At 33.7% G+C, this 26,707-nt stretch overlaps 3 protein-coding genes across 3 annotated transcripts; all 3 read right to left on the reverse strand.

Annotated features, from left to right (window-relative positions):
* Nucleotides 1–539: 539 nt before the first annotated feature.
* LOC125199753 (6,7,8-trihydroxycoumarin synthase-like) lies at nucleotides 540–2,328 on the reverse strand. The gene is made up of 2 exons (XM_048097662.2): nucleotides 1,366–2,328; nucleotides 540–1,282 (listed from the first exon to the last, which is right to left on the reverse strand). The coding sequence occupies exons 1-2, from the start codon at nucleotides 2,248–2,250 to the stop codon at nucleotides 671–673; spliced, it is 1,497 nt and encodes a 498-aa protein (XP_047953619.1). The 5' UTR covers nucleotides 2,251–2,328; the 3' UTR covers nucleotides 540–670.
* Nucleotides 2,329–11,449: 9,121 nt separating this feature from the next.
* LOC125187536 (6,7,8-trihydroxycoumarin synthase-like) lies at nucleotides 11,450–13,239 on the reverse strand. The gene is made up of 2 exons (XM_048084146.2): nucleotides 12,276–13,239; nucleotides 11,450–12,192 (listed from the first exon to the last, which is right to left on the reverse strand). The coding sequence occupies exons 1-2, from the start codon at nucleotides 13,158–13,160 to the stop codon at nucleotides 11,581–11,583; spliced, it is 1,497 nt and encodes a 498-aa protein (XP_047940103.1). The 5' UTR covers nucleotides 13,161–13,239; the 3' UTR covers nucleotides 11,450–11,580.
* A 7,166-nt stretch (nucleotides 13,240–20,405) lies between these two features.
* LOC125189107 (uncharacterized) lies at nucleotides 20,406–22,417 on the reverse strand. The gene is made up of 3 exons (XM_048086311.2): nucleotides 22,177–22,417; nucleotides 21,777–21,843; nucleotides 20,406–21,604 (listed from the first exon to the last, which is right to left on the reverse strand). Exons 1-3 carry the CDS (start codon nucleotides 22,246–22,248, stop codon nucleotides 20,661–20,663), a joined length of 1,083 nt encoding a protein of 360 aa, XP_047942268.1. The 5' UTR covers nucleotides 22,249–22,417; the 3' UTR covers nucleotides 20,406–20,660.
* Between the last annotated feature and the right edge of the window lie 4,290 nt (nucleotides 22,418–26,707).

Raw genomic sequence — 26,707 nt, forward strand, 5'->3', positions numbered from 1 at the left:
ATACGTGGTGCATGTAGCACGCTCAACCATTGAGGTGGTTTCATTGCCGACATTCCTTGGAATGCGAGCCTCAAGCATTATCTGCTAATTTTTTTTAATAAAAAACAATTTTTAATTACAGACATCTAAATAATTTATGAACAATTAAAAGAATAAGCAATTGCTAAAATTCACAATGATCCATACTTAAGTTGGCCCCTGAATATGTAAAACATTATACTTTGTGAGATATGGTACTTAAGTAAATTCTACACATTTGGAAAGTTTTTATCAATTATTTTCTCACCCCATTTGTTAGTCTATTCGTTGTGGCATGCATTGAATAAATTAATCATGCACATTTAGGGATGTTTTTATAAGTGTTTTCTCACCTCATATCTCTATGTATTTGGAAATAGGCTTCCCACACGAGGGAAACTTGTAGATTAGTATATAGAAAGTTATGATTATTAATACTACAAAATAAATGTCTAGTTGGACATTCTAAGGGATAACTACAAGTTATTAGGTTCCAAAACCCGTTCATTACTAACCACAAGTAAACGATACAAGCTAGTTATAACTTTTGCATAATAATTGAAATATTTCACAGGGTTTAGAACATTTTGAGAGCCTAGTTTATAACATTACTTACTTAGACATTTATAGTAAGTAGATAGTCTACAAAGATCTATGCTATCACGAGCTTGGGAAGGAGGCAAAGAGCATTCTTCTTATGCATTGTGATTCCAGGCAAAACCTCAAAATCAATATCCTCTTCCTTCATTCCAACCGGCAACTCCCAATCAAATTTGCCCACAACATTTGCCAATGTGAGTTCCATCTCAGCCGTTGCCATTCCGATCCCCGGACACCTTCTTCGCCCGAATCCAAACGGGATCAACTCCGGAGTCTGGCCCCTTGGATCAAGGCCAGACTCCAAAAACCTCTCAGGCAAGAACTCATCCTCGTTTTCCCACATCGCAGGATCTCTTGCAATAGCCCAAGCATTGACATACACAGTACTTCCACCTTCGATTTCATAACCATTTACACTACATTTCTTGGTCGTCTCTCGTGGTATTAACAGTGGAGCTGGTGGATACAACCTCAGACTCTCCTTCACAACTGCCCTTAAATACGGAAGTTTCTCTATGTCTTTTTCATCGATCAAATCTTTCTCTCCGGCCAACTGCCTTATCTCCGCTTGCAATTTCTTCATCAACAAAGGCTTCTTCACCAACGCGGCCATCGCCCACACTAACGCAGCTGAAACCGTGTCGCTGCCTCCGGCTATTATATTCTGCAAACAAGGCTACAATAGTCATAATATGTTCACTCAAATTAATTAACCAAATACGATATTCATTACATTAACATACATACCATTAGTAGTGCTTTGATGTGGTCCAGTGTAAGCTCAAACGACGTCGTTCCATTTTCTTTAATCCTTAGCAATATATCAACGATGTCTCCCTCCATAGATTTTGGCCTATTCGGATCCATATGCTCTTCAATCAGTTCCTCATAGAAAGAATCCATGTCATGAAAATTCTTGCCAAGCTTTTTATTCATACCAAGCAATCTATCAACCCATCGAAACCAAGGCAAGTAATCCTCCACAAAAAAACCTCCAAGAAGCGACTGCATTTCGCGAAGAAGATCAAAGAAACGGTTCTTTCCATAGCCTTCATCTCCATAGGTCTTCCCAAACGCAACTCTACATATAGAGTTATTAGAAAGCGACAACATCGTCTCGCTCAAGTTAACGACGGTGGAAGAAGATGCGTCTCTAGCAATCTTCGCCATCATCTTCCGCACTTCATCTTTGAAAATAGGCTGAGATGATTGAACTTGCTTCGCGCCAAAGAGATGGATGGTGGAGATTTTCCTCATCTCCCTCCACACTTGGTTGTAGGGTGAAAACGCAACATCTAGGCCGTTGTACGTGAGCCTCTGCAGGGAAACAAGAAGCGGGCGGCTGGAGAAAATGGCGTCGTGTGATTTCATGATCTCTTTCACGGCATCTGCTGAGGAAATCACAACGACTGGCCGTAGTCCGAGCTTGAGGGACATGACGGGGCCGTACTTGTTGGAGAGGCGGCGGAGGTACGTGTGCGGAGATCGGACGTTGAACTGGTGCAGAATTCCGATGAACGGCAGCCCCCTTGGCCCCGGTGGATGGAGTTTGGTGGCATGTTTATATTTTTGTGCTTGGAAGTAGAAGATGATCATTACTGGGAGAAGGAAAAACAAGAGAATAAACATCATGTTTTGGGTAGTTTGAGAATTGAGATAGTATTGTTTTGAAAGAAAACGCACAATAGGCAAAAAATACTATATAGGTTTATATAACTACTTAATAAGATTGCCGACTGCACATACATATCCGATATATCTGCTATATATGCAATACTATATAAGCAGGGACGGAACTAGAAATGTAAATAAGTCGGTGCTAAAATTATCCATAAAAATAATTCTGATTATAAATAAATAGATATTTAAAATAATATTTTTGTATTTTAAGCTCTTTTATTTAATAAATTTATAAAGTGATTAAAACTCAAATACATGATATATTTAAACTACAAAATTTAATATATTTTTATATGAGATAATTCTCATTCAAATTATAAAATTTAGTAAAATAATTGGAGAGTCTCATAATGTTAGAAATCATAATATCACATTGCAATTTTCAATTTTTTTCAATTATCGGTAATGTTTAAAACGATAATATTTTACTATTTAAATAAGGAAAAATAAGCATTCTAATAAACTTTAAAATTCAAGATTTAATACTGTATTTTCAAATAAATTAACTAATACTCCATTTGACATTTTTTTTATTATTTAAATGACTACTAAGTACTCTAATATTTTAATATATTGAAATAGAGATACAAATAGAAATACACAAATTGCGATATTATGGATATTATGGAGATATGCAAAATATTTGTTAAACATAAACTCAAGTATTAAACTGTAAATGCAAGAAAATTAGCTTTAGGTATCATTTCACAGATTAAAATACTGCAAATTCGATTATACACTTCTATGTGTAGTACTTTCCAATTCTCTTGAAAAACACAAAAAAATTAATTACTCTTTAATTAATAGTGGACCCCAACACCGTTATAAATTTAATGATACACTACTTTCTAATTTATCTTTTTATTCTATCATCTCCTTCCCTCTTTTCCTCATCCCTTTTTGTAAACAACATAAAATAGATATAAGCAGGGACAACCACAGTGGGGTTACCAGATCAGCGCCGGCCAAACCCCTGCTGGCAGTGGCGGACCTACATGGAGAGGTGGGGTGGCATTGGAACCCCCAACAATTTGAACTATTATATTCACATATATAATCTATGAATTTCGTTATATAGTATCAGCTCAAGTGGTGGGGGTATCTGTCTTAAAAACTTCATAAACTTGAGAGCTGAGTTCGAGTCATTGAGCCTAACAGTACTATATTTTTAACGTTTACTTGTCCTAATTTCTTTATATTTCTCTTCATTTTGTGTTATGTCATTTTGGCACCATTTTTTAACGTTTTCTTGTCTTAATTACTTTATATTTCTCTTCATTTTTTGTTATGTCATTTTGGCAGCCCCAATATAAAATTCCTGGGTCCACCACTGCCTGCTGGAGCGGCGGCTTGACCCACTGTAGGTTCGTCCTTGTATATAAGTATTACGGAGTATTATATAGTTATATAACTGCTTGATGAGATCGTCAACTGCACATACATATCTGATATATTAGCTACATATGCAACTACATAAGTATAATACAGATAAGATCGTCGATTGCACATACATATCCAATATATTAGCTATATATGCAATATATAAGAATAATGCATATAATCAATATTTATCTAAATATGGAATAGTAGTATGTTTTATATAAGGCCGGTACTTATTGAATCGGTCAGCAATGATATCATAATCCAAGAATTACGATAATAATGTGTTAAAAAATGTACAATTTCCAAAAAAATCCACTCCACATAGCAATCAAATTGATTCTACAATCTACATCATGCATATAGTAACCAATACACATGTAGCGACTAGGGCGTGCTGTGCGCTCAGCCACTGAGGCCCTGGAATGCGAGCATTCGAGCATTTTCTACAATTAATTAATATTTTTTTAAAATATTTTTTTATATATTAAAATCCAATTTATTTAAAAAACAAACGACTACTACTTTAATTTACAATAACCCATGCTTAAGTTGGACCCTGAATTGGTAAAAAAATATACTTTGTGAGAAATTATTGAGTAAATTCTACACATTCGGAAGATTTTATAAATTATTTTCTCACCCCGATTGATAGTGTATTATTCATTGTGGTATACACTCGAGCAAATTAATCATGCATATTTAGGGAAGTTATTATAAATTGTTTTCCCATCCATTGATTAGTATAAGTAACTGTGATGATTTAAATACAAAATGAAGGTCAAGCTTAATGGAACGGTGGTTTTGAAAGCTAAAGGTATACCTTAATTTAGAGTTCAAACCCTTTCACTTCCGCCCCCAAAAAGTTATTAAAAAATTCGTATAGTTAAATGTAACTTTCATAATATAAATCAGATATTTAGTAAGTATCATTCAGCTTTAGAACATTTTAATAGCTTTATTTAGAACATTACTTACTTACGTGCATATATCGTGCATATACCGTGCACCTATTTTTGTTCAATACATTCGCCAAAGAGGGAGCCCTGGTGGCCTCGTTGGATGGAGTTCCGTGGCTTGCTCATAAATTTGTGCTTGGAAGTTGAGGGTGATGATTATTGGGAGACACAAAAACAAGAGAAGAATCATCATTTTATTGTGTTGATAAACAATAGCAATCAAATTGATTCTACATCATGCATATAGTGATATATATAACTGTTGGATAAGATCGTTGACTGCATATACACATCCAATATATTAGCTGGTATAATGCAGATTAATTATCAATGAATTATTAGTACGGAGTATTTGTTATATATTTAACTGTAACTGTAAGCCTTGAATTGATGTTTTACATGGGATAGACATATCAAAATTTATCTAATGGAGTATAAAATATGTTCGATAATAGACCACAATTATAAGATTACCAAAATTGAAGCTTAAGAAGATTTACAGACCCTTTAATAAATAACTAACTACAACATTTAAATTTAATGCTAAAAACTAATTATGCACCCTAAAAATCCTAATTAACAATCAAAAGTTAGTGTAAAAGCTTAATTGACAACATATCTCTCACAATTCAGGCACTCATGACACTCACTATTGTAATTTTTCTAATAAATATAAAATATGAATATCAATCAACACAGCTTGATAATTGTTCATGAATCATGATAGAGTTCACAACTCAATTTTCTATGCTCATCTCTCCCCTTTAATCACTAAAATCTAAACATGCCAGCAAACACTAACCGCTGGACCCACCAGCGCCACCGTTCATCGGCAATCTACACCGTTCATCGGCCGTCTCTCCAACAAGTACAACCCCATTAATCGACTGCGTCTCCAACAAGTACTTCCCCGTACGTGCATATAACGTGCATATAGCGTGCATCTGTTTTGTTCAACAATTTGCGTAACATAACTCATTTCTTACTATTCTTAGCCTACCCCTATTAAGTGTCTAATTATCAACTGACTTGTTATGCGTATAAACCCACTGTATCAATTTTATCAAATATCCGTTGATCTCTAGTGTCCAATTTATATGTACATTCTGACTAATCAATATATACACAAAACAATCAAAATTTGGATGCCTCGAACCAGTGGCGGAACCAGCGTAGGACAAGTCCCCGCGCCAGCGAGGCCTTGGCCGGTTCCTGATCACTAATACCACCGGAAACTGTAAGGGTGCCGCCCAGTTGCAGAAAATGTGAAATACCGAAGGAAGAAGATGAAGTTACTGTTTTCTGATATTGGGCTGAAGCGGTAGAATAGAATTAATCGGCCCATTAATATTTGGTAGCCCAGATATTAAATAATACTCCTCCTCCTGTTTAATTCTTGAAAAAATCTTCGCTATCGATTTGTCTGGAGCGGATCTCCTAATCCACATTCCCTACTCCAATCCTAATACACACTCTCACAACTTAATAAAATAATGTTATACTATATAAGTGATGGTCAAGTGGTGGTAGTATTATTTTATTAAGTTGTGAGTGTGTATTAGAGTTGGAGTAGGGAATGTGGATTAGGAGATCCGCTCCGCGATTCGTCGCCTTTTGACAAATAATAACAATGACTCATTAATTGTTAGTTACGAGTAGTGATGTCATAGGGGTGTAAGTTCGGGTATTTGTGGGTATCCAAACCCGAAAATTCGGGTACCCGAACCCGAAATCTCAAAAATATCATACTCAATACCCGACTCGTATGTGAATTTAGGTACCCTAATACCCGATGCGGGTACCCGAACCCAACTAATCGGGTACCCATAAACCCGGAATTATTATATTTAAAATTTATTCTTTTATATAAATTAAATTGTGATGATAATAGAAATTTTTAAGATCACACAATACTTATACTCCCTCCGTCCCAAGGTATTAGACCAACTTTTCTTTTTGGGATGTCCCAACATATTAGACTCGTTTCCTTTTTTAGCAAAAAGCATCTATGTTATTTTATTCTCCACCTACTTTTTTCTCTCTTCTCTCCCCTACTTTTTCCCTCTCTCATACTTTACTCTCTCCACTTTAACTATTTAAATATCAATTCCTTAAATCATGTGCCCAAAAGAAGTGAGTCTAATACTCCGGGACGGAGGGAGTACTATTTATTGACTATAATTCTATATTATATAAAATAGATCTTAGACAGATAGACGCTACTTAATTTTAAAATAAATTTTTTTTTGGTATAAATTGAAACATAAAAGGGATTATAAAAGAGATTAAAATAACTTTTTAAGACATTAAATGAACATGTAAATAAAATGGAGAAAGGATAACTAATTAACGGGGTGTGTTATATTGCTAACTCACCCCTAAATTACTAACTACAACTAAATGATAGGCATTAGATATTTAAATTAAAGGTGAAGATCATTCAACCCTTGAGTATTCATATCATGCACAAAAAATATCAATTGGGGTATTAATGTCAATTAACTACAAAATTAGTTATAACTAACTTTTAAAAGAAATCCTAAAACTTTAAATTCATATAACATATATCAAATTAAAGATAATTTTATAAGGATTCCAACGATGTCCTACATGCATATGTTCCGACGTCAAAATTTGAAATTTTTTTTGAAATTTTTTAATTTTTTCGTACAACAGAAATGTCAACATACTATATAAAATATGTTAATATAATACATGTAGAATGTCAATATAAGCAATAGGTTAACATTCTTAAAGCATTGTGTTGATATTTTCAAAACACTATATTGACATTTTCATCCAAAAAGAGTTTTTTTTATATTTTTCGATTTAATTAATAAAAACAAAAATTACACGTGGCAAATTATAGACCACACGTTTTCTAAAATCTTATGGCCTTGAATTAGTTGCAGTTAGCAATTAAATGATGAGTTAGCAATTGATCACTCCCCACTAATTAACTATATATTTTCTAAAGATAACAATTAAGAACATAAATAATGCAACATGAACCGAACACGAATGTAAAGAAGAGAGCAAACGGCAAAAAGAGAGCAACAGCAGCGGCGTGAAGAAAACTTGAAAAAGTGATGCATACGAAAAATTCATAAATCTACATGTGATTAAATAAAGTTACCCTAGATTTACCTTACGAGCCATAGTCCTATACCAAATAAAAAAATTTATCACAAATACATAATTAATCGGGTTTAATCGGGTATTAGTTGGGTACCCTAATACGGGTTTCGGGTACTCTAAACCCGAAAAATCCTAACATTAACTACCCAACCCCGTACCCAAACCCTTTATTTCGGGTTTCGGGTACCCATAATTCGTCGGGTATTGGGACTGGGTCGGGAATACCCGAAACCCGCAGATTAAATTTTCAGGCCTAGATGTCAATCTAGCCCGAAATTCACAGGTCGACCCGAATTACCCCGTAAAATCATAGGGTTAGGGTCGAAAAATCGCAACCCATATTCAGAAGCGGGCTATACGGGCTAACCCGTTCGAGTCAGCGGGTTATGCGGGCTGGCCCGAATGGGTTGCGGGTTAGCCCACGGGTTGAGCATTTAATATAAAAATATAATTAAAATTTTGGATTATATACTTATATGAAGTATATTCGGTAATATCAATATTAAATACTAGTACAACATTGATATGAAGAATATATGGTAATTATGTCTTCTCTCTCAAATTGAAACTTAGAGTTATATGGAATGCATGATTTCTAGTTAATTGTAGTCAGATTCATATGTGCTATTAATTAAACGATATGTTTATCTATTTTGTTACAATTTTCAATTGCTATTATTTTCTTTCTCTTGATTACTTTGATAATACTTTAAAATTTGCAACTATGCTTTTTAATAACTTAGAATATTGGATTGGATAGAAAGTAACATATAAGATTACTATTGACCCGAATAGCCCGTGGGTTAGCTCGAAACCCGAAGATTTAGGATTAGGGCCGAAAATTTATAATCTGAAAAATTCACAGCCCGAATAACCCGACAACCCGAATGGATTGGCCCGAACCCGAGCAGGTTAGCCCAAGTGACATCCCTAGTTACATAGTATTATTTTTTTCCCAAGAAGTAATACTAATATTTTGATTGAGCCATTAGTTTTAATAACTCTAAGTCATATATTTAATTCTTTTTTCCATTAATTTGCCTACAAAAGTATACCATCAATTTGTAAATTCTAATTCATGTACTATCAATTATGTATGTTATAGGAATTTTAATTCCTTATACCATCAATAATTAATGTATTTGTTATGTATATTACTCCTTATTCGATTATACTCTCTTTATTTTTTTATTTTTTTACTATATTTTTAATGTTTTATATTAATTACTAATGAGAGCAAGAGTTTAGGGATATGGTTTGATACGAAAAAATGGTAATATTTCATGAATTTATTACTTACTTTATAGTTTAGTTTTTGAATTATTATATTAATTTTTTTATATTAAAGTGTCCTAGAATTTTGGCATATGATATAACTTGAGAAAATGTTGTTCTGTTACTATTTCAGCACCGTCTTGTCACTATTTCTAGTTCCGCCACATCCTCGAACATTTTTTTGGACACTGAAACACAATCGTCTTTTTAATCATTTTTTATGAATTAAATACATACTTCCCTCGTCCTTGAAAAGTACTATGAACGTATAATTCAGCACGAGTTTTAATGTATAACTGGTAACATAAGAGAGAAGTTGACAAAAGGAGGTGTTATTGGAGAGTGAGATCCACATCATTAAGAGTGTAGTGTAAATAAAATTATGTGTATGGATAATGTGTTGTTTAACTATTCCAAACTTAGAAAGTTCATATTTTTCAAGGGCGGACTAATAAGAAATAATTCATACTTTTCAGAGTCGGATGGAGTATATAATAATTTAGTCTATTTACCTATAATAGTGTACCTTTATTTTTAGAAAACCTTAATATATGTGAGACGGTTGCAAGCAGAGGCGGGCGGGATGAGACAGCCCACCGCGCACGCGAAAGGGAAAACTAGCAACCGCTCGCTGAATCCACTTAGATGGTGCCATTACCGACACTAGTACTACTATAAATTATTTTCATACCCTGTTTGTTAGTATATTCTGGCATACGCTCTGAGTAAATTAATACTAGTATTTAATACATATAGCAACCAAATTGGTTCTACATCAAGTGTCACGAGTGCCTAAATTGGGAGTGATATGTACTGTGTACATTTTAATTTTTTGTCCATTTCAATTTGTTGCCTTAAGCCAAAGTTTTATTTGTCTATCCCATGTATGCAATTAATTCAACATTATAGTTATACAAATAACAACTTGAATAATTAGTTGATGATTAAATTTGCATTGTAGCTAATATATTACTCCATCCGTTCACGAAAATTCGTCCCGGTTTGACCGGGCACGGGTTTTAAGAAATGTAATGGAAAGTGATTTGAAAAAGTTAGTGGATTGTGGGTCCTACTTTTAAAGTATTAGTTTTATAATAAAATGTGAGTATGAATGAGTTAGTGGAATATGGGGTCCACTACCAAAAATGGTAAAAGTGAAATGGGACAAATTTTGGGGGACGGACGAAAATGGAAAACTGGGACAAATTTTCGTGGACGGAGGGAGTAGATGTGTATATGCAGGTCGCGATCTTATCCAGTAAATAGAGTACACGACTCATACAAAAACTAAAAAATATGACACTTCTTTTTCTATTCTTATCTCTCCCAATAATTACTAAAATCTAAACATGCCAACAAACCCTACCGCCGGACCCACCGTTCATCAGCAATCTACGCCGGTTAATTTGACGACCGATCTCCGCCACCTCTCCAACAAGTAGAGTCCTGCCATGTCCCCTAAGCTAGGATTCGACCTTGGTTTAGATGGATTAACCTTTTTATTTAAAAAAAATATACTCCCTCCATCCCCGATTAAGAGTCACACTTTGACCGGGCACGAGTTTTAAGAAATGTAAAAAAAAGTTGGTTGAAAAGGTTAGTAGAATGTGGGACCTATTTTTTTATATTTGTTTTATAATAAAATGTGAGTGAATTGAGTTAGTGGAATGTGGGACCTACTTACTATTTATGGTAAAAATGAAGTGTGACTCTTAATTGGGAACGTACCGAAATGGAAAAGTGTGACTCTTAATCGGGGACGGATGGAGTATATGTGATCATGGTTGCGAGCGGCGTTGTATGGGCTGACGGTATGAGACAGCTCATGTGAAAAGGAAAACTGACGACAGTTCGCCTGACATACGTGGTGCATGTAGCACGCTCAACCATTGAGGTGGTTTCATTGCCGACATTCCTTGGAATGCGAGCCTCAAGCATTATCTGCTGATTTTTTTTAATAAAAAACAATTTTTAATTACAGACATCTAAATAATTTATGAACAATTAAAAGAATAAGCAATTGCTAAAATTCACAATGATCCATACTTAAGTTGGCCCCTGAATATGTAAAACATTATACTTTGTGAGATATGGTACTTAAGTAAATTCTACACATTTGGAAAGTTTTTATCAATTATTTTCTCACCCCATTTGTTAGTCTATTCGTTGTGGCATGCATTGAATAAATTAATCATGCACATTTAGGGATGTTTTTATAAGTGTTTTCTCACCTCATATCTCTATGTATTTGGAAATAGGCTTCCCACACGAGGGAAACTTGTAGATTAGTATATAGAAAGTTATGATTATTAATACTACAAAATAAATGTCTAGTTGGACATTCTAAGGGATAACTACAAGTTATTAGGTTCCAAAACCCGTTCATTACTAACCACAAGTAAACGATACAAGCTAGTTATAACTTTTGCATAATAATTGAAATATTTCACAGGGTTTAGAACATTTTGAGAGCCTAGTTTATAACATTACTTACTTAGACATTTATAGTAAGTAGATAGTCTACAAAGATCTATGCTATCACGAGCTTGGGAAGGAGGCAAAGAGCATTCTTCTTATGCATTGTGATTCCAGGCAAAACCTCAAAATCAATATCCTCTTCCTTCATTCCAACTGGCAACTCCCAATCAAATTTGCCCACAACATTTGCCAATGTGAGTTCCATCTCAGCCGTTGCCATTCCGATCCCCGGACACCTTCTTCGCCCGAATCCAAACGGGATCAACTCCGGAGTCTGGCCCCTTGGATCAAGGCCAGACTCCAAAAACCTCTCAGGCAAGAACTCATCCTCGTTTTCCCACATCGCAGGATCTCTTGCAATAGCCCAAGCATTGACATACACAGTACTTCCACCTTCGATTTCATAACCATTTACACTACATTTCTTGGTCGTCTCTCGTGGTATTAACAGTGGAGCTGGTGGATACAACCTCAGACTCTCCTTCACAACTGCCCTTAAATACGGAAGTTTCTCTATGTCTTTTTCATCGATCAAATCTTTCTCTCCGGCCAACTGCCTTATCTCCGCTTGCAATTTCTTCATCAACAAAGGCTTCTTCACCAACGCGGCCATCGCCCACACTAACGCAGCTGAAACCGTGTCGCTGCCTCCGGCTATTATATTCTGCAAACAAGGCTACAATAGTCATAATATGTTCACTCAAATTAATTAACCAAATACGATATTCATTACATTAACATACATACCATTAGTAGTGCTTTGATGTGGTCCAGTGTAAGCTCAAACGACGTCGTTCCATTTTCTTTAATCCTTAGCAATATATCAACGATGTCTCCCTCCATAGATTTTGGCCTATTCGGATCCATATGCTCTTCAATCAGTTCCTCATAGAAAGAATCCATGTCATGAAAATTCTTGCCAAGCTTTTTATTCATACCAAGCAATCTATCAACCCATCGAAACCAAGGCAAGTAATCCTCCACAAAAAAACCTCCAAGAAGCGACTGCATTTCGCGAAGAAGATCAAAGAAACGGTTCTTTCCATAGCCTTCATCTCCATAGGTCTTCCCAAACGCAACTCTACATATAGAGTTATTAGAAAGCGACAACATCGTCTCGCTCAAGTTAACGACGGTGGAAGAAGATGCGTCTCTAGCAATCTTCGCCATCATCTTCCGCACTTCATCTTTGAAAATAGGCTGAGATGATTGAACTTGCTTCGCGCCAAAGAGATGGATGGTGGAGATTTTCCTCATCTCCCTCCACACTTGGTTGTAGGGTGAAAACGCAACATCTAGGCCGTTGTACGTGAGCCTCTGCAGGGAAACAAGAAGCGGGCGGCTGGAGAAAATGGCGTCGTGTGATTTCATGATCTCTTTCACGGCATCTGCTGAGGAAATCACAACGACTGGCCGTAGTCCGAGCTTGAGGGACATGACGGGGCCGTACTTGTTGGAGAGGCGGCGGAGGTACGTGTGCGGAGATCGGACGTTGAACTGGTGCAGAATTCCGATGAACGGCAGCCCCCTTGGCCCCGGTGGATGGAGTTTGGTGGCATGTTTATATTTTTGTGCTTGGAAGTAGAAGATGATCATTACTGGGAGAAGGAAAAACAAGAGAATAAACATCATGTTTTGGGTAGTTTGAGAATTGAGATAGTATTGTTTTGAAAGAAAACGCACAATAGGCAAAAAATACTATATAGGTTTATATAACTACTTAATAAGATTGCCGACTGCACATACATATCCGATATATCTGCTATATATGCAATACTATATAAGCAGGGACGGAACTAGAAATGTAAATAAGTCGGTGCTAAAATTATCCATAAAAATAATTCTGATTATAAATAAATAGATATTTAAAATAATATTTTTGTATTTTAAGCTCTTTTATTTAATAAATTTATAAAGTGATTAAAACTCAAATACATGATATATTTAAACTACAAAATTTAATATATTTTTATATGAGATAATTCTCATTCAAATTATAAAATTTAGTAAAATAATTGGAGAGTCTCATAATGTTAGAAATCATAATATCACATTGCAATTTTCAATTTTTTTCAATTATCGGTAATGTTTAAAACGATAATATTTTACTATTTAAATAAGGAAAAATAAGCATTCTAATAAACTTTAAAATTCAAGATTTAATACTGTATTTTCAAATAAATTAACTAATACTCCATTTGACATTTTTTTTATTATTTAAATGACTACTAAGTACTCTAATATTTTAATATATTGAAATAGAGATACAAATAGAAATACACAAATTGCGATATTATGGATATTATGGAGATATGCAAAATATTTGTTAAACATAAACTCAAGTATTAAACTGTAAATGCAAGAAAATTAGCTTTAGGTATCATTTCACAGATTAAAATACTGCAAATTCGATTATACACTTCTATGTGTAGTACTTTCCAATTCTCTTGAAAAACACAAAAAAATTAATTACTCTTTAATTAATAGTGGACCCCAACACCGTTATAAATTTAATGATACACTACTTTCTAATTTATCTTTTTATTCTATCATCTCCTTCCCTCTTTTCCTCATCCCTTTTTGTAAACAACATAAAATAGATATAAGCAGGGACAACCACAGTGGGGTTTAGGGTCAACATTAAAATACTGCAAATTCGATTATACACTTCTATGTGTAGTACTTTCCAATTCTCTTGAAAAACACAAAGAATTAATTACTCTTTAATTAATAGTGGACCCCAACACCGTTATAAATTTAATGATACACTACTTTCTAACTTATCTTTTTCTTCTATCATCTCCCTCCCTCTTTTCCTCATCCCTTTTTGTAAACAACATAAAATAGACGTAAGCAGGGACAACCGATCAGCGCCGGCCAAGCCCCTGCTGGCAGTGGTGGACCTATATGGAGGGGTGGGGTGGCATTGGAACCCCCAACAACTTTAACTATTATATTCACATATATAATCTATGAATTTCGTAATATAGTATCAGCTCAAGTGGTGGGGGTATCTACCTTAAAAACTTCATAAACTTGAGAGCTGAGTTCGAGTCATTGAGCCTAACAGTACTATATTTTTAACGTTTACTTGTCCTAATTTCTTTATATTTCTCTTTATTTTGTGTTATGTCATTTTGGCACCATTTTTAACGTTTTCTTGTCCTAATTTCTTTATATTTCTCTTCATTTTTTGTTATGTCATTTTGGCACCCCCAATATAAAATTCTTGGGTCCACCACTGCCTGCTGGAGCGGCGGCTTGGCCCACTGTAGGTTCGTCCCTGTATATAAGTATTACGGAGTATCATATAGTTATATAACTGCTTGATGAGATCGTCAACTGCACATACATATATGATATATTAGCTATATATGCAATTACATAAGTATAATACAGATAATCAAAATTTATCTAAAACGGTATATTTTATATAAGGCTAGTACTTATTAAATCTATCACCAATGATATCATAATCCAAGAATTCACAATAGAATTGAGTTGAAAAGAATGCACTATCGCCAAAAAACTAGCAATCAATTTGATTCTACATTATGCATTTAGTGAAATAACTACTTGATAATATCGTTGATTGCACGTACACATCCAATATATTAGCTATATATGCAATATATAAGAATAATGCAGATAATCAATATTTATCTAAATAGTAGTAGTATGTTTTATATAAGGCTAGTACTTATTGAATCGGTTACCAATGATATCATAATCCAAGAATTGAGATAGTAATATGTTGAAAAAAATGTACAACTGTCAAAAAGACTAGCACTTAAATTGATTCTACATCATGCATATAGTGATACAATTACTTTATAAGATCGCCGACTGCACATACACATCCAATATATTAGCTATATATTTGCAATATACATGTAGAATGCAGATTCAATTATCAACAAACTATTACTTGTAATATGTAGTATAACTATAAGCCTTTAACTGATTGCATACATGGGATAGACGAATCAAAATTTATCAAAACAATACAATTTATATAAGTCTACTACTTATTAAATCATTCACCAATTTTATCATAATCCAAATATCCAAGAATTCAAAATAGAATGTTAGACATGTTGTTTAGACTATAGCCAAAATATATTTTGTATGATTTGCGTTGAATTGTTTGTTGAGTGTTTTTAGTTTAATGTGACATTGACGCGCCTTTACAACAAACTTACCCATGCAAAAAATTATTAACCACTCAAATCAATGAATAGTAGTTCTATAGTTGAACTGCATGCAATTCAAAAAATAAAAATCAGGAGGAAGGGGGTCATTAGCTATAAAAGGACATTAAGAAAGTTTGGACACTTTCACATTTTTCAATTAGCTAATAGAGTTGCTCATAGTGTAGTCCAGTATACTAGATCTTGGTTATAAAATGTCTTCTGCCTAAAAGCGGACTTATTGATTAAAATCAAATCTAATTGTATTGCCAAAATTTATAATGAATATACCATAATATAAAAAACCAATATTAATACTATTACCAAAATTTGAGGTTAGGAAGATATACAGACAATAATCTAAAATCAATACGACTAAAGTTAATTTTTGTCCCTTATATTTTTCCTAAAATTCTTTTTGGTCTCATACATTAAGTTCGTGACCTTTTGGCACCGAACATATTGTTTTGGTCCAAAATAACCATTTTCTGTTAAATTAATTAACAGTCAAAATGTTTGATCAATTTAATAACTTAATTAAAGTCTAGGACTAAAGTCCAATTTTAGTCCGTACATTTTCCATAAAATTCTTTTCGGGTTCCATACATTAAGTTTGTAACCTTGTTTGAGACCAAAATATACCAGAACAATATGTTAGGGATCAAAAGATCACAAACTTAATGTATAGGAGGAACAAAAATAATTTTAGGGCAAATGTAAGAGACCAAAATTGGAGTTTAGTCAATTAATAAATAATTAACTAAAAGTCTTAAGACATTTAAATTAAATGTGCACGTAAAAACTAATTATACACTCTAAGCAACACAAAAGCCATAATTATCACTAAGAAAGGTAAAAGTAAAAGCACATGGCAACAGAATTGAAGTGGAAAAAAAATTAAAATGTACATAGGTCATATCTCTCACAATTAAGGCACACAAGAAAATTACTATTGTAATTTTTCAATTAAATTTAAAATATGAATATCAATAAATTAAATTCCGCTTGATAAAATAATCTAAGAAAATGATGACGCTTCTTTTTCTATTCTTGTCTCCCTTAATCACTAAGTATGCATATAGTGATACAACTACTTGTTAAGATCGTCGATTGGACATACACATCCTATATATTAGTTATATGTTTGTACTTGGAAGTAGAAGATGATAATTATTAGGAGAAGCAAAAACAAGAGAAGAAACATCATATTTTGGATAGTTTGAGAATTGAGATAGTAATGTTGTGAAAAAAATGCACAATCGGCAAAAAACTACTCCCTCCGTCCATAAAAAATAGATCACTTTGTGTATGGCACGGATTTAATGTAGAATTGGTAAGGTAAGAGAGGGAGGGAGAAAAAGTAGATAAAGTAAGAGAGATAGGGAAAAAAGTGAGTAAAGTATGAGAGAGGGAAGAAAAAGTGGGAAAAGCATGAGAGTCAAACTTTCCATTTTAAGAAAGTGATATATTTTTTGTGGACGTTCCAAAATGGCAAAAGTGATCTATTGTTTGTGGACGGAGGGAGTAGTATATAGTGTGATACAACTACTTATTAAGATTGTCGACTGCACATACACATCTGATATATTAGTTATATATGCAATACTATATAAGTACTATCATACAGTGACATAACTACTTGATGAGATCGTCGACTGCACATACATATCCGATATATTAGCTATATATGCTACTACATTAGTATAATACAGATAATCAAAATTTATCTAAACAGTACGTTTTATATAAGGCTTGTACTTATTAAATCTATCACCAATACATCATCATCCAAGAATTCACAATAGAATTGAGTTGAAAACAATGCACTATTGCCAAAAAAACTAGCAATCAAATTGATTCTGCATCATGCATTTAGTGATATAACTACTTGATAAGATCGTCGATTGCACACACACATCTAATATATTAGCTATATATGCAATATATAAGAATAATGCAGATAATCAATATTTATCTAAATAGGGAATAGTAGTATGTTTTATATAAGGCTAGTACTTATTGAATCGGTCAGCAATAATATCGTAATCCAAGAATTACGATAATAATGTGTTAAAAAAGGTACAATTGCCAAAAAAAACTACTCCACATAGCAATCGAATTGATTCTACATCATGCATATAGTGATACAATTACTTGATAAGATCGCCGACTGCACATACACATCCTATACATTAGCTATATATTTGTAGTATACATGTAGAGAGGAATGATATGCTACACACCTTATGTGGGCTCCTTATGTGAGCACCACTCTCGTTCGACACACTTTTAGCGTTGTTCGTTTCGATTTATCTATTTAGTTTGATTCTAATACATTAAAAAATGTTATTGCAATTTTTAATTTCACAAGATTCATAAAAATTAAAGCTTGATTTATTATTTTATTCATTTATTTGAAATTATAGAGAAAACGAGCAAATTGAGCTTTGATTTTTATGAATTTTGTGAAATTAAAAATTGCTATAACATTTTTTAATGTATTAGAATCAAACTAAATAGATAAATCGAAACGAACAACGCTAAAAGTGTTTCAAACGAGAGTGGTGCTCACATAAGGAGCCCACATAAGGTATGTAGCATATCATTCCTCTACATGTAGAATGCAGATTTAATCAACAAACTATTACTTGTAATATATATAACTATAAACCTTGAATTGATTGCATATATGGAATAGACAAATCAAAATTTATCAAAACAATACATTTTATATAAGTCTACTACTTAATCATAATCCAAATATCCAATAATTCAAAATTGAATGTTAGATATGCTGTTTAGACAACAGCCAAAATTTATTTTGTATGATTTGCGTTGAATTCTTTGTTGAGTGTTTTATTTTACTATTGACGCGCTTTTACAACAAACTTGCACATGTAAAAATTTATTAACCACTCAAATTAATGAATAGTTGAATTGCATGCAATTCAAGAAATAAAAATCAGGAGGAAGGGGGCAACTAGCTATCAAAGGACATTCAGAAATTTTGGACACTTCCACGTTTTTCAATTAGTCAACGGAGTATACTAGATCTTGGTTATGACATGTCTTCTGCCTAAAAAATTGGCGTTATTGATTAAAATCAAATATAACTGTATTGCCAAAATTTATAATGAATATACCATAATATAATAAACCACAATTAATTCTATCACCGAAATTTAAGCTTAGGAAGATTTACAGACACTCATCTTAAATTAATAAATAATTCTAAAACATTTAAATTAAGAGAATGTGTACAAACTAATTATACACCCTAAGCAACACAAAATCCTTAATTATCAATAAGAAAGGTAAAAGTAAAAGCTCATGGCAACAAAATTGAAGTGGACGAAAAATTGAAGTGTACACAGGTCACAGGCCATATATCTCACAATTAAGACACACAAGAAACTTACTATTGTAAATTTTCAATTAAATTTAAAATATGAATATTAATAAATTAAATACCGCTTGATAATTGTTAGATAGAGCTCACAACTGAAACAACCTAAAATATGATGACGCTTCTTTTTCTATTCTTGTCGTCCTTAATCACTAAAATCTAAACATGCCAACAAAATCCAATCTACACCACTTCGACGGCCGCCTCTCCAAACCACCATGTCCCTTTAGATGGCTTGATAGACTCTTTGAAATGGCTAAAAGGCTCGAAAATAATGGATTTTTTCTGTCAAGAATTGATTGAAGAGCATATCCTGTATCCAAATAGGCCAACATCTATGCAAGGAGACATCGTTGAAATATTGCAAATAGCAGCAGTCATCAGAAACAAATCATTCTTACTTGTATAATCACCCATCTTAAATCGATATTCTGTCATGAACAATTGAAGAAAAAGAACATTTCTATCCACAAGATATGCAACCATTCCTGTCACTATGATATACATACATCATAGTATATCATATACTAAAAGCAACCAGCTTCCTCACTGAAAGCATATATAGTCATTCCTGTCACTATTCCAGATTTTTCTGCCAAGAAACAAAGTTTAATCAAATAGTGACAGTATTGCAACCTTGTATATTCAACAACAACTCAATCGCACAGCACAGCCTCTATAGAATCCAAGAATATCATAAATTCTACAGAATCCTCTCTATCTCACTCAATAAAAACAAATTAGCATTATTTGTTCCTGCCATTCATAAAGTACACCTATACTATATCTCTTCATAAATCATAGTTGCCATCAGTCCACCAAAATTGGTTGAACGAATTCATCAATATGGATAGTAGTTTTCTGCATTTAAACTTAACAAGATTCTTACTGGCATATCACTGCAAGTGCAATATAACTCATTACCATGTCCAGAGCCTTTGTCCTTTTTATAAAAAAACAATATAACTCATTACCATAATAATAATCTGCAACAGCACCCACAGATAGATGTCCTCTTCAGCAATTCTACCATGATGATCACTAAGCCTTCTAATTCACTAAATCAAGCCACTGAAGTTTTGGGAAACTTAAAGAACCATTAGAATATTTGGACAACAAAGAAATCAAATTCACTTTAATCTTGTTCAAATTAGAGTGATATACACAATAAAAAAATTGCACAGTATTCCACCATCAAGAAGTGCATAAACAGTTCCTGAGAAAACACCTTTGATATTAATATTCAAAAGATTAATCATTTCAATATGGAACAACATACCAAGATAGAACCACATGTATTTCATTTCTCTGTCATTTTATCTATTCACATAATAATTAATAGGTCTTCTACATCGCATAAGCACAGGTACAAGATATACCAAGCAAACTCATGAACAAAAGATTAGTATCCTGAACTTCAATATATATTATATACCAACATCTCTACGATGTCCAAAAACAGTCTAATAGTAAGAATGCACGCAAGACATGCCGCAGAAAGAGAGACCCAACATACAAGTTTAAGGAACAGAGACTTCAAGACCTTGCGACCATGCTACAGGAACGAGCCAATCGATATGTTATGCTGCCTCCGTCCAGTGTCGCCTCTCCATCAATAGGTTCAACCTCATATTTCTTTCTGCAGCCTGGACAACGGGCATCCTCCTCAAGAATTCTCTTGTGACAGAAAAGGCAGAGCCTGAAACCACATGCACAGGGGCAAAAGCTTGAATCAGTGTAGTCTAAATCCTCAAAGCATATCGGACATGCTTTGGGGATTGCTCCAACACTTTTACAGACCCATACTGAACCCCCGCCTAGATGGCGCTCGGATTTCAATGGAAAACTGTACTGCTTGGCCAGATTGGGTAAGGTCTGGGGACGACAAGCATCATCTGGCCTCCAAGCACAACAATTTATCATGGCCCTCCGATTATCAGTTCTTCCACTCTCTGAATTAGCATTGGCTGTATGGATCCCAGGGATATTAATCCCTGAAAACATCTGGTCACTTGCATCCACCGGAGAACCAGACTCTGTAGAACGTTCGTGATTCTCGGAAGAAGGGGAATCTTTCTGCTTGTCGTCAGTGGCAGCCAATGCATCAGCAACGGCTTCCCAATCATCCAAGCAATCATCACCGCCAGCGTCCCCTTCATCTTCCTCACTCATGTTCCCTGAACAAGAACCATTAGTACTACTACTGCTTCTGCTACTGCTACTTCCAGTGAAATTGGCCCCAGAATCATTGCTGCCCAAAACACTACTGGTAAGGCTGGTTGGGCTATTGGACTGTACGGAATCTGAGTCACTGAAATGATGCATTGATGATACATCTCCATAAATCCCCTCCTCACTTTTCGTCTTAATCTCCAGTTTACCTATCGGTTGTCTCGTCTGATTTTCTAAATGCACAGATGCCCCAATGGATGCAATCACTCCACCATTGGCTTCCCCCTTGTAATCACCCTTATTTTTCACTGGTAGAATAAATAACCCAGATCACCAAATCTAACCGAGTACATGTACAACTAATTATTGCAATAGTTAATGGAAAATCAAAATTTTGAATATTGGCAAATAACATCCTCAAATACAAGATCCATTTTTTACATTCAGAAAAATCAAAGAGAAAAAAGGAAGTTCACAAACCGTGAGAAAGCCACTGCTCACGACGAGCATCAAGCTTGCACTGCTTCAATTTCGCGGAGCGGTTTGCCTACAGTTTCCAATCAACAAAATAGCCGATCTCAGAAATAGCAGAAACAAATATATACCACAAATTTCTAAAGCATCTACAACTAAGTAACAATGAAGATTTAAACGAAAATTAAAAAGAATGAAAATTCAAAGAAACAATAAAAAACCGACCAAGAAAAAAGAACAAATAGACGCCGTCAAACAACTTTCCCTCAAAAAAAAATAAAAAAATTCGTCACAAAATTTCACCTATAAAAACAGTTATCATCCTAATGCCCAATCCAAAACAATCAATCACGCAGATAGCAAACATTTCCTAGAAAAATCAAGACAGACAACAAGTAATGCGCACCCTCTTCTTCTTGGCGAAATCCCTAAGGTTGGATGAGGCCATGGAGGCGTTGGGGATCGAATCGGAAACCATGGCTGCGTCAGCTCGTTGGAGGATATGTAAAACCCTAAACCGGTTGACCGGAGAAACGGATGGAGAGAGAAACCGGTAGATATAGAGAGAGAGTGTGGATAACGGCAACTGCTCTGCTTCGCTCCAACCCTTTCGTTTTTTCCTCTTCCACTCTTCAAACAAATAAGCGTGAGCTGCACAACTGGAAAGATGTGATTCATAAATACTCTCCTTTGGACCATTTTGCCCTTTGTTTCCCACATATCTTCTACGTATCAGCGGGGTCTTTACGTGATACTACTATTTTTTGAAGTATGTTATCTGATTAAGAAATGATATTTAGTTAATGATAATTAATCTCCCATTACTTTCTACGATAGTTTAATAAATTGTGGGCCTTTGTCCCCGAAAAAGATCTTTTCTGTACGATTAACTAGCGGATTTTATTTTTCTCAAATCAATTAATATCTCAACTTTTAAAACTAAAATAATTGGATTCATATTTTTGAAACAAATACAATTGGCTACTCTTTCATATTCTTTCGTTCCTACAAAGAAAATAAATGTTATTATCAAGCTATGATATTGAACTTTAACTATAGTATCTGTTGTCGTAATGATTAATTTTTAATTTGATTGATTAAACTCATTCAAACCTCGAATTCATCATCGCTGTAAATACATGGAATAATATAAACTCAAATCGATTCGATTTACTTGTAATCAAAATATCCCCAGCATTTTGGGGAAATAGATGCATTTTCGGAATTTTCACTATTCTTCATCAATTTTATTAAATTCTATAGATCTCTATTTCTGTTAAGAATAATGTTAATTCAAAGAGCAGTTTTTCAATTTGACTTTGATAGGTGTTAAAAATTTATTTATCGTTTATCAATTTCAAGTTGATTTTCTCAACACATACAAATAGTCAAATAAAACATTTTATTTTCATGGTAGAGCTGACAAATTTTTATCAAGATACCTACTATTTGTCAATACATGAAATTGACACATTGCCCGCAGGGACGTAGCGAAATTGGCAACGGAGAGGCAGATCTTGCTGCAATGAGCCTTGGCTCAAATTCCACTGCTATCATGTAGTTGCTTCCATCTCACAGGCACAAGTGTGAGGCCTTAGGAGATGGGCTTCTGATAGCCAATGGGTTAAGACCTCCCTCTTAACGGACTACTGTGTTACCGTGATTTAATCCCCCCACCCCTCCCCCCTGGATATCGGGCCGGAGTGTGGGGGCCGCCAAGACGACAGAATCGCAATGAAATATGACACATATATAAAACCATTAAAACGGTGAGTAAAGGAAAAGTTTACTGTGACACATTTACTATTTATTCCCAGTAAAAGTTTCATGCGTTTTTGTTAATTTCATGTAGGGGTGGCAAATCGTGCGTGTCGGGTCGTTATCGTGTCGACACGATAACGACACGAACACGATAACAACAAACACGAACACGACCCGTTAAGAAAACCTCAAACACGAACACGAACACGACCCGCTACCCTCAGACACGAACACGACACGAACACGACACGAACCCATTAACGACACGAATTGTTTCGGGTCAACACGACACGAACACGACACGAACCCATTAATGACACGAAAATAAGTATTGAAAAATGAAAATAATAAGAATAATAATATTAAAATATTATGTGTTAATAAGAATAATAATATTAAAATATTATTTGTTAACGGATAACACGAACACGACACGAACACGACACGAACACGCATTGTTAACGGATAACACGAACCCGACACGAACACGACACGAAATTTTCGTGTCCTTAATGGGTCGACCCGATAAGGATACGAACACGATAAGCTCTGACCCAAACCCATTAATTTCGTGCCGGTTCGTGTCGTGTTATCGTGTCGTGTCAAAAATTGCCAGCCCTAATTTCATGTACTTAATTAAGGCTTAAGAGGCTAAGACATAGCCTATTACTATAAATATAAAATTGTACTCCTTCCGTCTCAAGAAAGATGACCTCTTTCTTGGGCGGCACGGGATTTTATGCAGTTATATTTTGTGTGTTAAGAGGAGAGAGTAAAGTAAGAAAGAGGGAATAAAGTAGAGATAAAGTGTTTTCATTTTAAGTAATAGGTAATCTTAGTTGGGATAAACCAAAAGGGAAAGTGGGTCATCTTCAATGGGACGGAGGGGATATATGTAAGCAAATTATACCCTTTTTCCTTTAAAAAAAACTAACAAAAAGAAGACTAAAAAAGAGTAAAAAGTCAATTAACATGTGATGAAACTAAACGCAAAAAAAGGTCTTCAAGATCCCACGTGTAAATAGTAAGCTGTACTGTACACGTACTCCTAAAGTCTTACTCCCTAAACTAACACTAATAAAATTGATTTCAACAATTTAATGATAATTAAGTTTTTATACGACTAACGGTTATTATACGAAATCTATCAGTCTATTAGGGTAATTAAGTCAACAATTAAAAACAATGACAGTTTTGAAAGGGGTCAATAGTTTTATTTCTTTTTTTTTTAAACCACGTCCGACTAATCCTATTCAATCGAGTTTGCGAATTAAGGCTGAGAATCTCTTGAGTGGCAGGATTTAAATCCGTGACCTCAAGATTACCACAATTTTATTTGCCAACTATGCTACAATCCATTGATTAAGAGTAATTATTTTAGTTTTTTGTTAACCTTTTTTCTAGTACCTAATTGCATAATATAAACCCTGAATAAAATAATTAATACTAGTAATAGTGGGGGTATGTTGTATTGCTAAGTCGTTCTTAAATTGCTAACTACAACTAAATGATTGGCATTGGACCATTAAATCAAGGCACAATATCATTCCAACCACCAATATGAATGCAGTCTAAAAAAATATCAAATTAAGGGTATAAATGTCAATTAACAAATTAGTTATTATTAACTTTAAAAAAAATCTCAAAACTTTAAATGCACATAACTATCTCGATTTAAATTATTGTTTCACACAACATATATCAAATTAAAGATAATTTTATAAGAATTCCAACGAAATCCCAATTGCATATGTTTCGATGTCATAATTTGAAAAAAAATCATGAATTTTGATATTTTTCGACAATCAGATAATATCAACATAGTTATCAAAATATGTCAATATAATACTTATATAATGTCAATATGAAATTGTGTTGACATTTTTATGTCTTCGTATTAATATATTTAATACATTGTATTGACAGTGTGTTCTCTAATCCTAATAATTGTTAGTATTATCTTTTTAATAATTAAATAAAATAAAATAAAAATACATATGATAATTTATACTCCTTCCGTTCCATAGTAATAGAGTCATTTCTCTTTTTAGTAAAAGTCAACACATTTTTCCACACCTACTTTACTCTCTCTTACTTTATTTTCTCTTCATCTCTCTACCTTTTACATTTTCCACTTTATTCTTCATTTACTTAACTCACCTAACACAATTTTTCTTAATTTCTGTGTCAAAAAAAAATGTCTCCATTACTATGAAACGGAGGGAGTAGATTATTAGATCTCCAAAATTCTATAAGCTTAAACTAGTTATAGATAGCCATTAAGGAATGAGTTAGTAAAATCAAAAGTTAAATATATAAAAAAAATATGTATGCACGTTGTAGAGAATAGATTTAACTGGGGTGCCCTTCTTCGAGATTTAAGGGCCCAGTACCTTAATTGGGCCTACCCCCATTATATAAAGAACATTACTTCTAAATATAACACGAAAAGCCCTTTTTAGATATAGTCCAATTACAGGAATCAATTTTCTAATAAACCATGCCTTCCACTACGAGGAGTATGATTGTTGGACTAAAACGATAAACATGGGACGGGAAATGATATAAATGAGCACCGCTCTAATTCAATGTACTTTTAGCGATGTTTGTTATGTTTTATATACTTATTTTGATTTTAATATTATAAAAAATTGTTATTGATATTTTTAATTTTATAAAATTTATAAAAAGCAAAGTTCAATTTATTTGTTTTATTTATAACTTTAAATAAACGAATAAAACAACAAATCCAATTATTTTTATGAATTTTATAAAATTAAAAATTGCTAATAATATTATTTTAATATATTGAAATTAAACTTAATATATAAAACAACAAATAAGGTTAAAAGTGCATCGAGTGAAGGTAATATTTATATACGGTGCACAGCATATTAATAAGAGGAACCTTAAATTACAAACTTGGGCTTACTTTCTTTCCTTGGATATTTCCCCTATCTATTCCTAGGAAGAGTTTCCTATCTTTACTTAGGAAGAGTTTCCTATCTTTACTTCAAATATTTCTTATGTGACATGTCTAGTAATCGAGTTGTCGACATGGCCATTTTCACTCTTGTATTTTCGGGATTAAAGAAGATCAAAACCGACAATAATTTAACTATTTAGTGAATAATACTTGATCAATCTTTCCTTGGTTTTCAAGTGATACTCCTTTT

This window comes from Salvia hispanica, chromosome 5 (genome assembly GCF_029641045.1).
Source record: "Salvia hispanica isolate PSC_SH4W2 chromosome 5, Shi_PSC_v1, whole genome shotgun sequence".
NCBI lineage: Eukaryota > Viridiplantae > Streptophyta > Magnoliopsida > Lamiales > Lamiaceae > Salvia > Salvia hispanica.

Coding starts and splice junctions, on each gene's coding strand:
- LOC125189107 (XM_048086311.2), bottom strand. CDS start 22,248: ATGGTTTCCGATTCGATCCCCAACGCCTCCATGGCCTCATCCAACCTT. Junction 21,844..22,176: donor ATTTCGCCAAGAAGAAGAGG/GTGCGCATTACT, acceptor TGGAAACTGTAG/GCAAACCGCTCCGCGAAATT. Junction 21,605..21,776: donor TGAGCAGTGGCTTTCTCACG/GTTTGTGAACTT, acceptor TTATTCTACCAG/TGAAAAATAAGGGTGATTAC.
- LOC125199753 (XM_048097662.2), bottom strand. CDS start 2,250: ATGATGTTTATTCTCTTGTTTTTCCTTCTCCCAGTAATGATCATCTTC. Junction 1,283..1,365: donor ACATCAAAGCACTACTAATG/GTATGTATGTTA, acceptor CCTTGTTTGCAG/AATATAATAGCCGGAGGCAG.
- LOC125187536 (XM_048084146.2), bottom strand. CDS start 13,160: ATGATGTTTATTCTCTTGTTTTTCCTTCTCCCAGTAATGATCATCTTC. Junction 12,193..12,275: donor ACATCAAAGCACTACTAATG/GTATGTATGTTA, acceptor CCTTGTTTGCAG/AATATAATAGCCGGAGGCAG.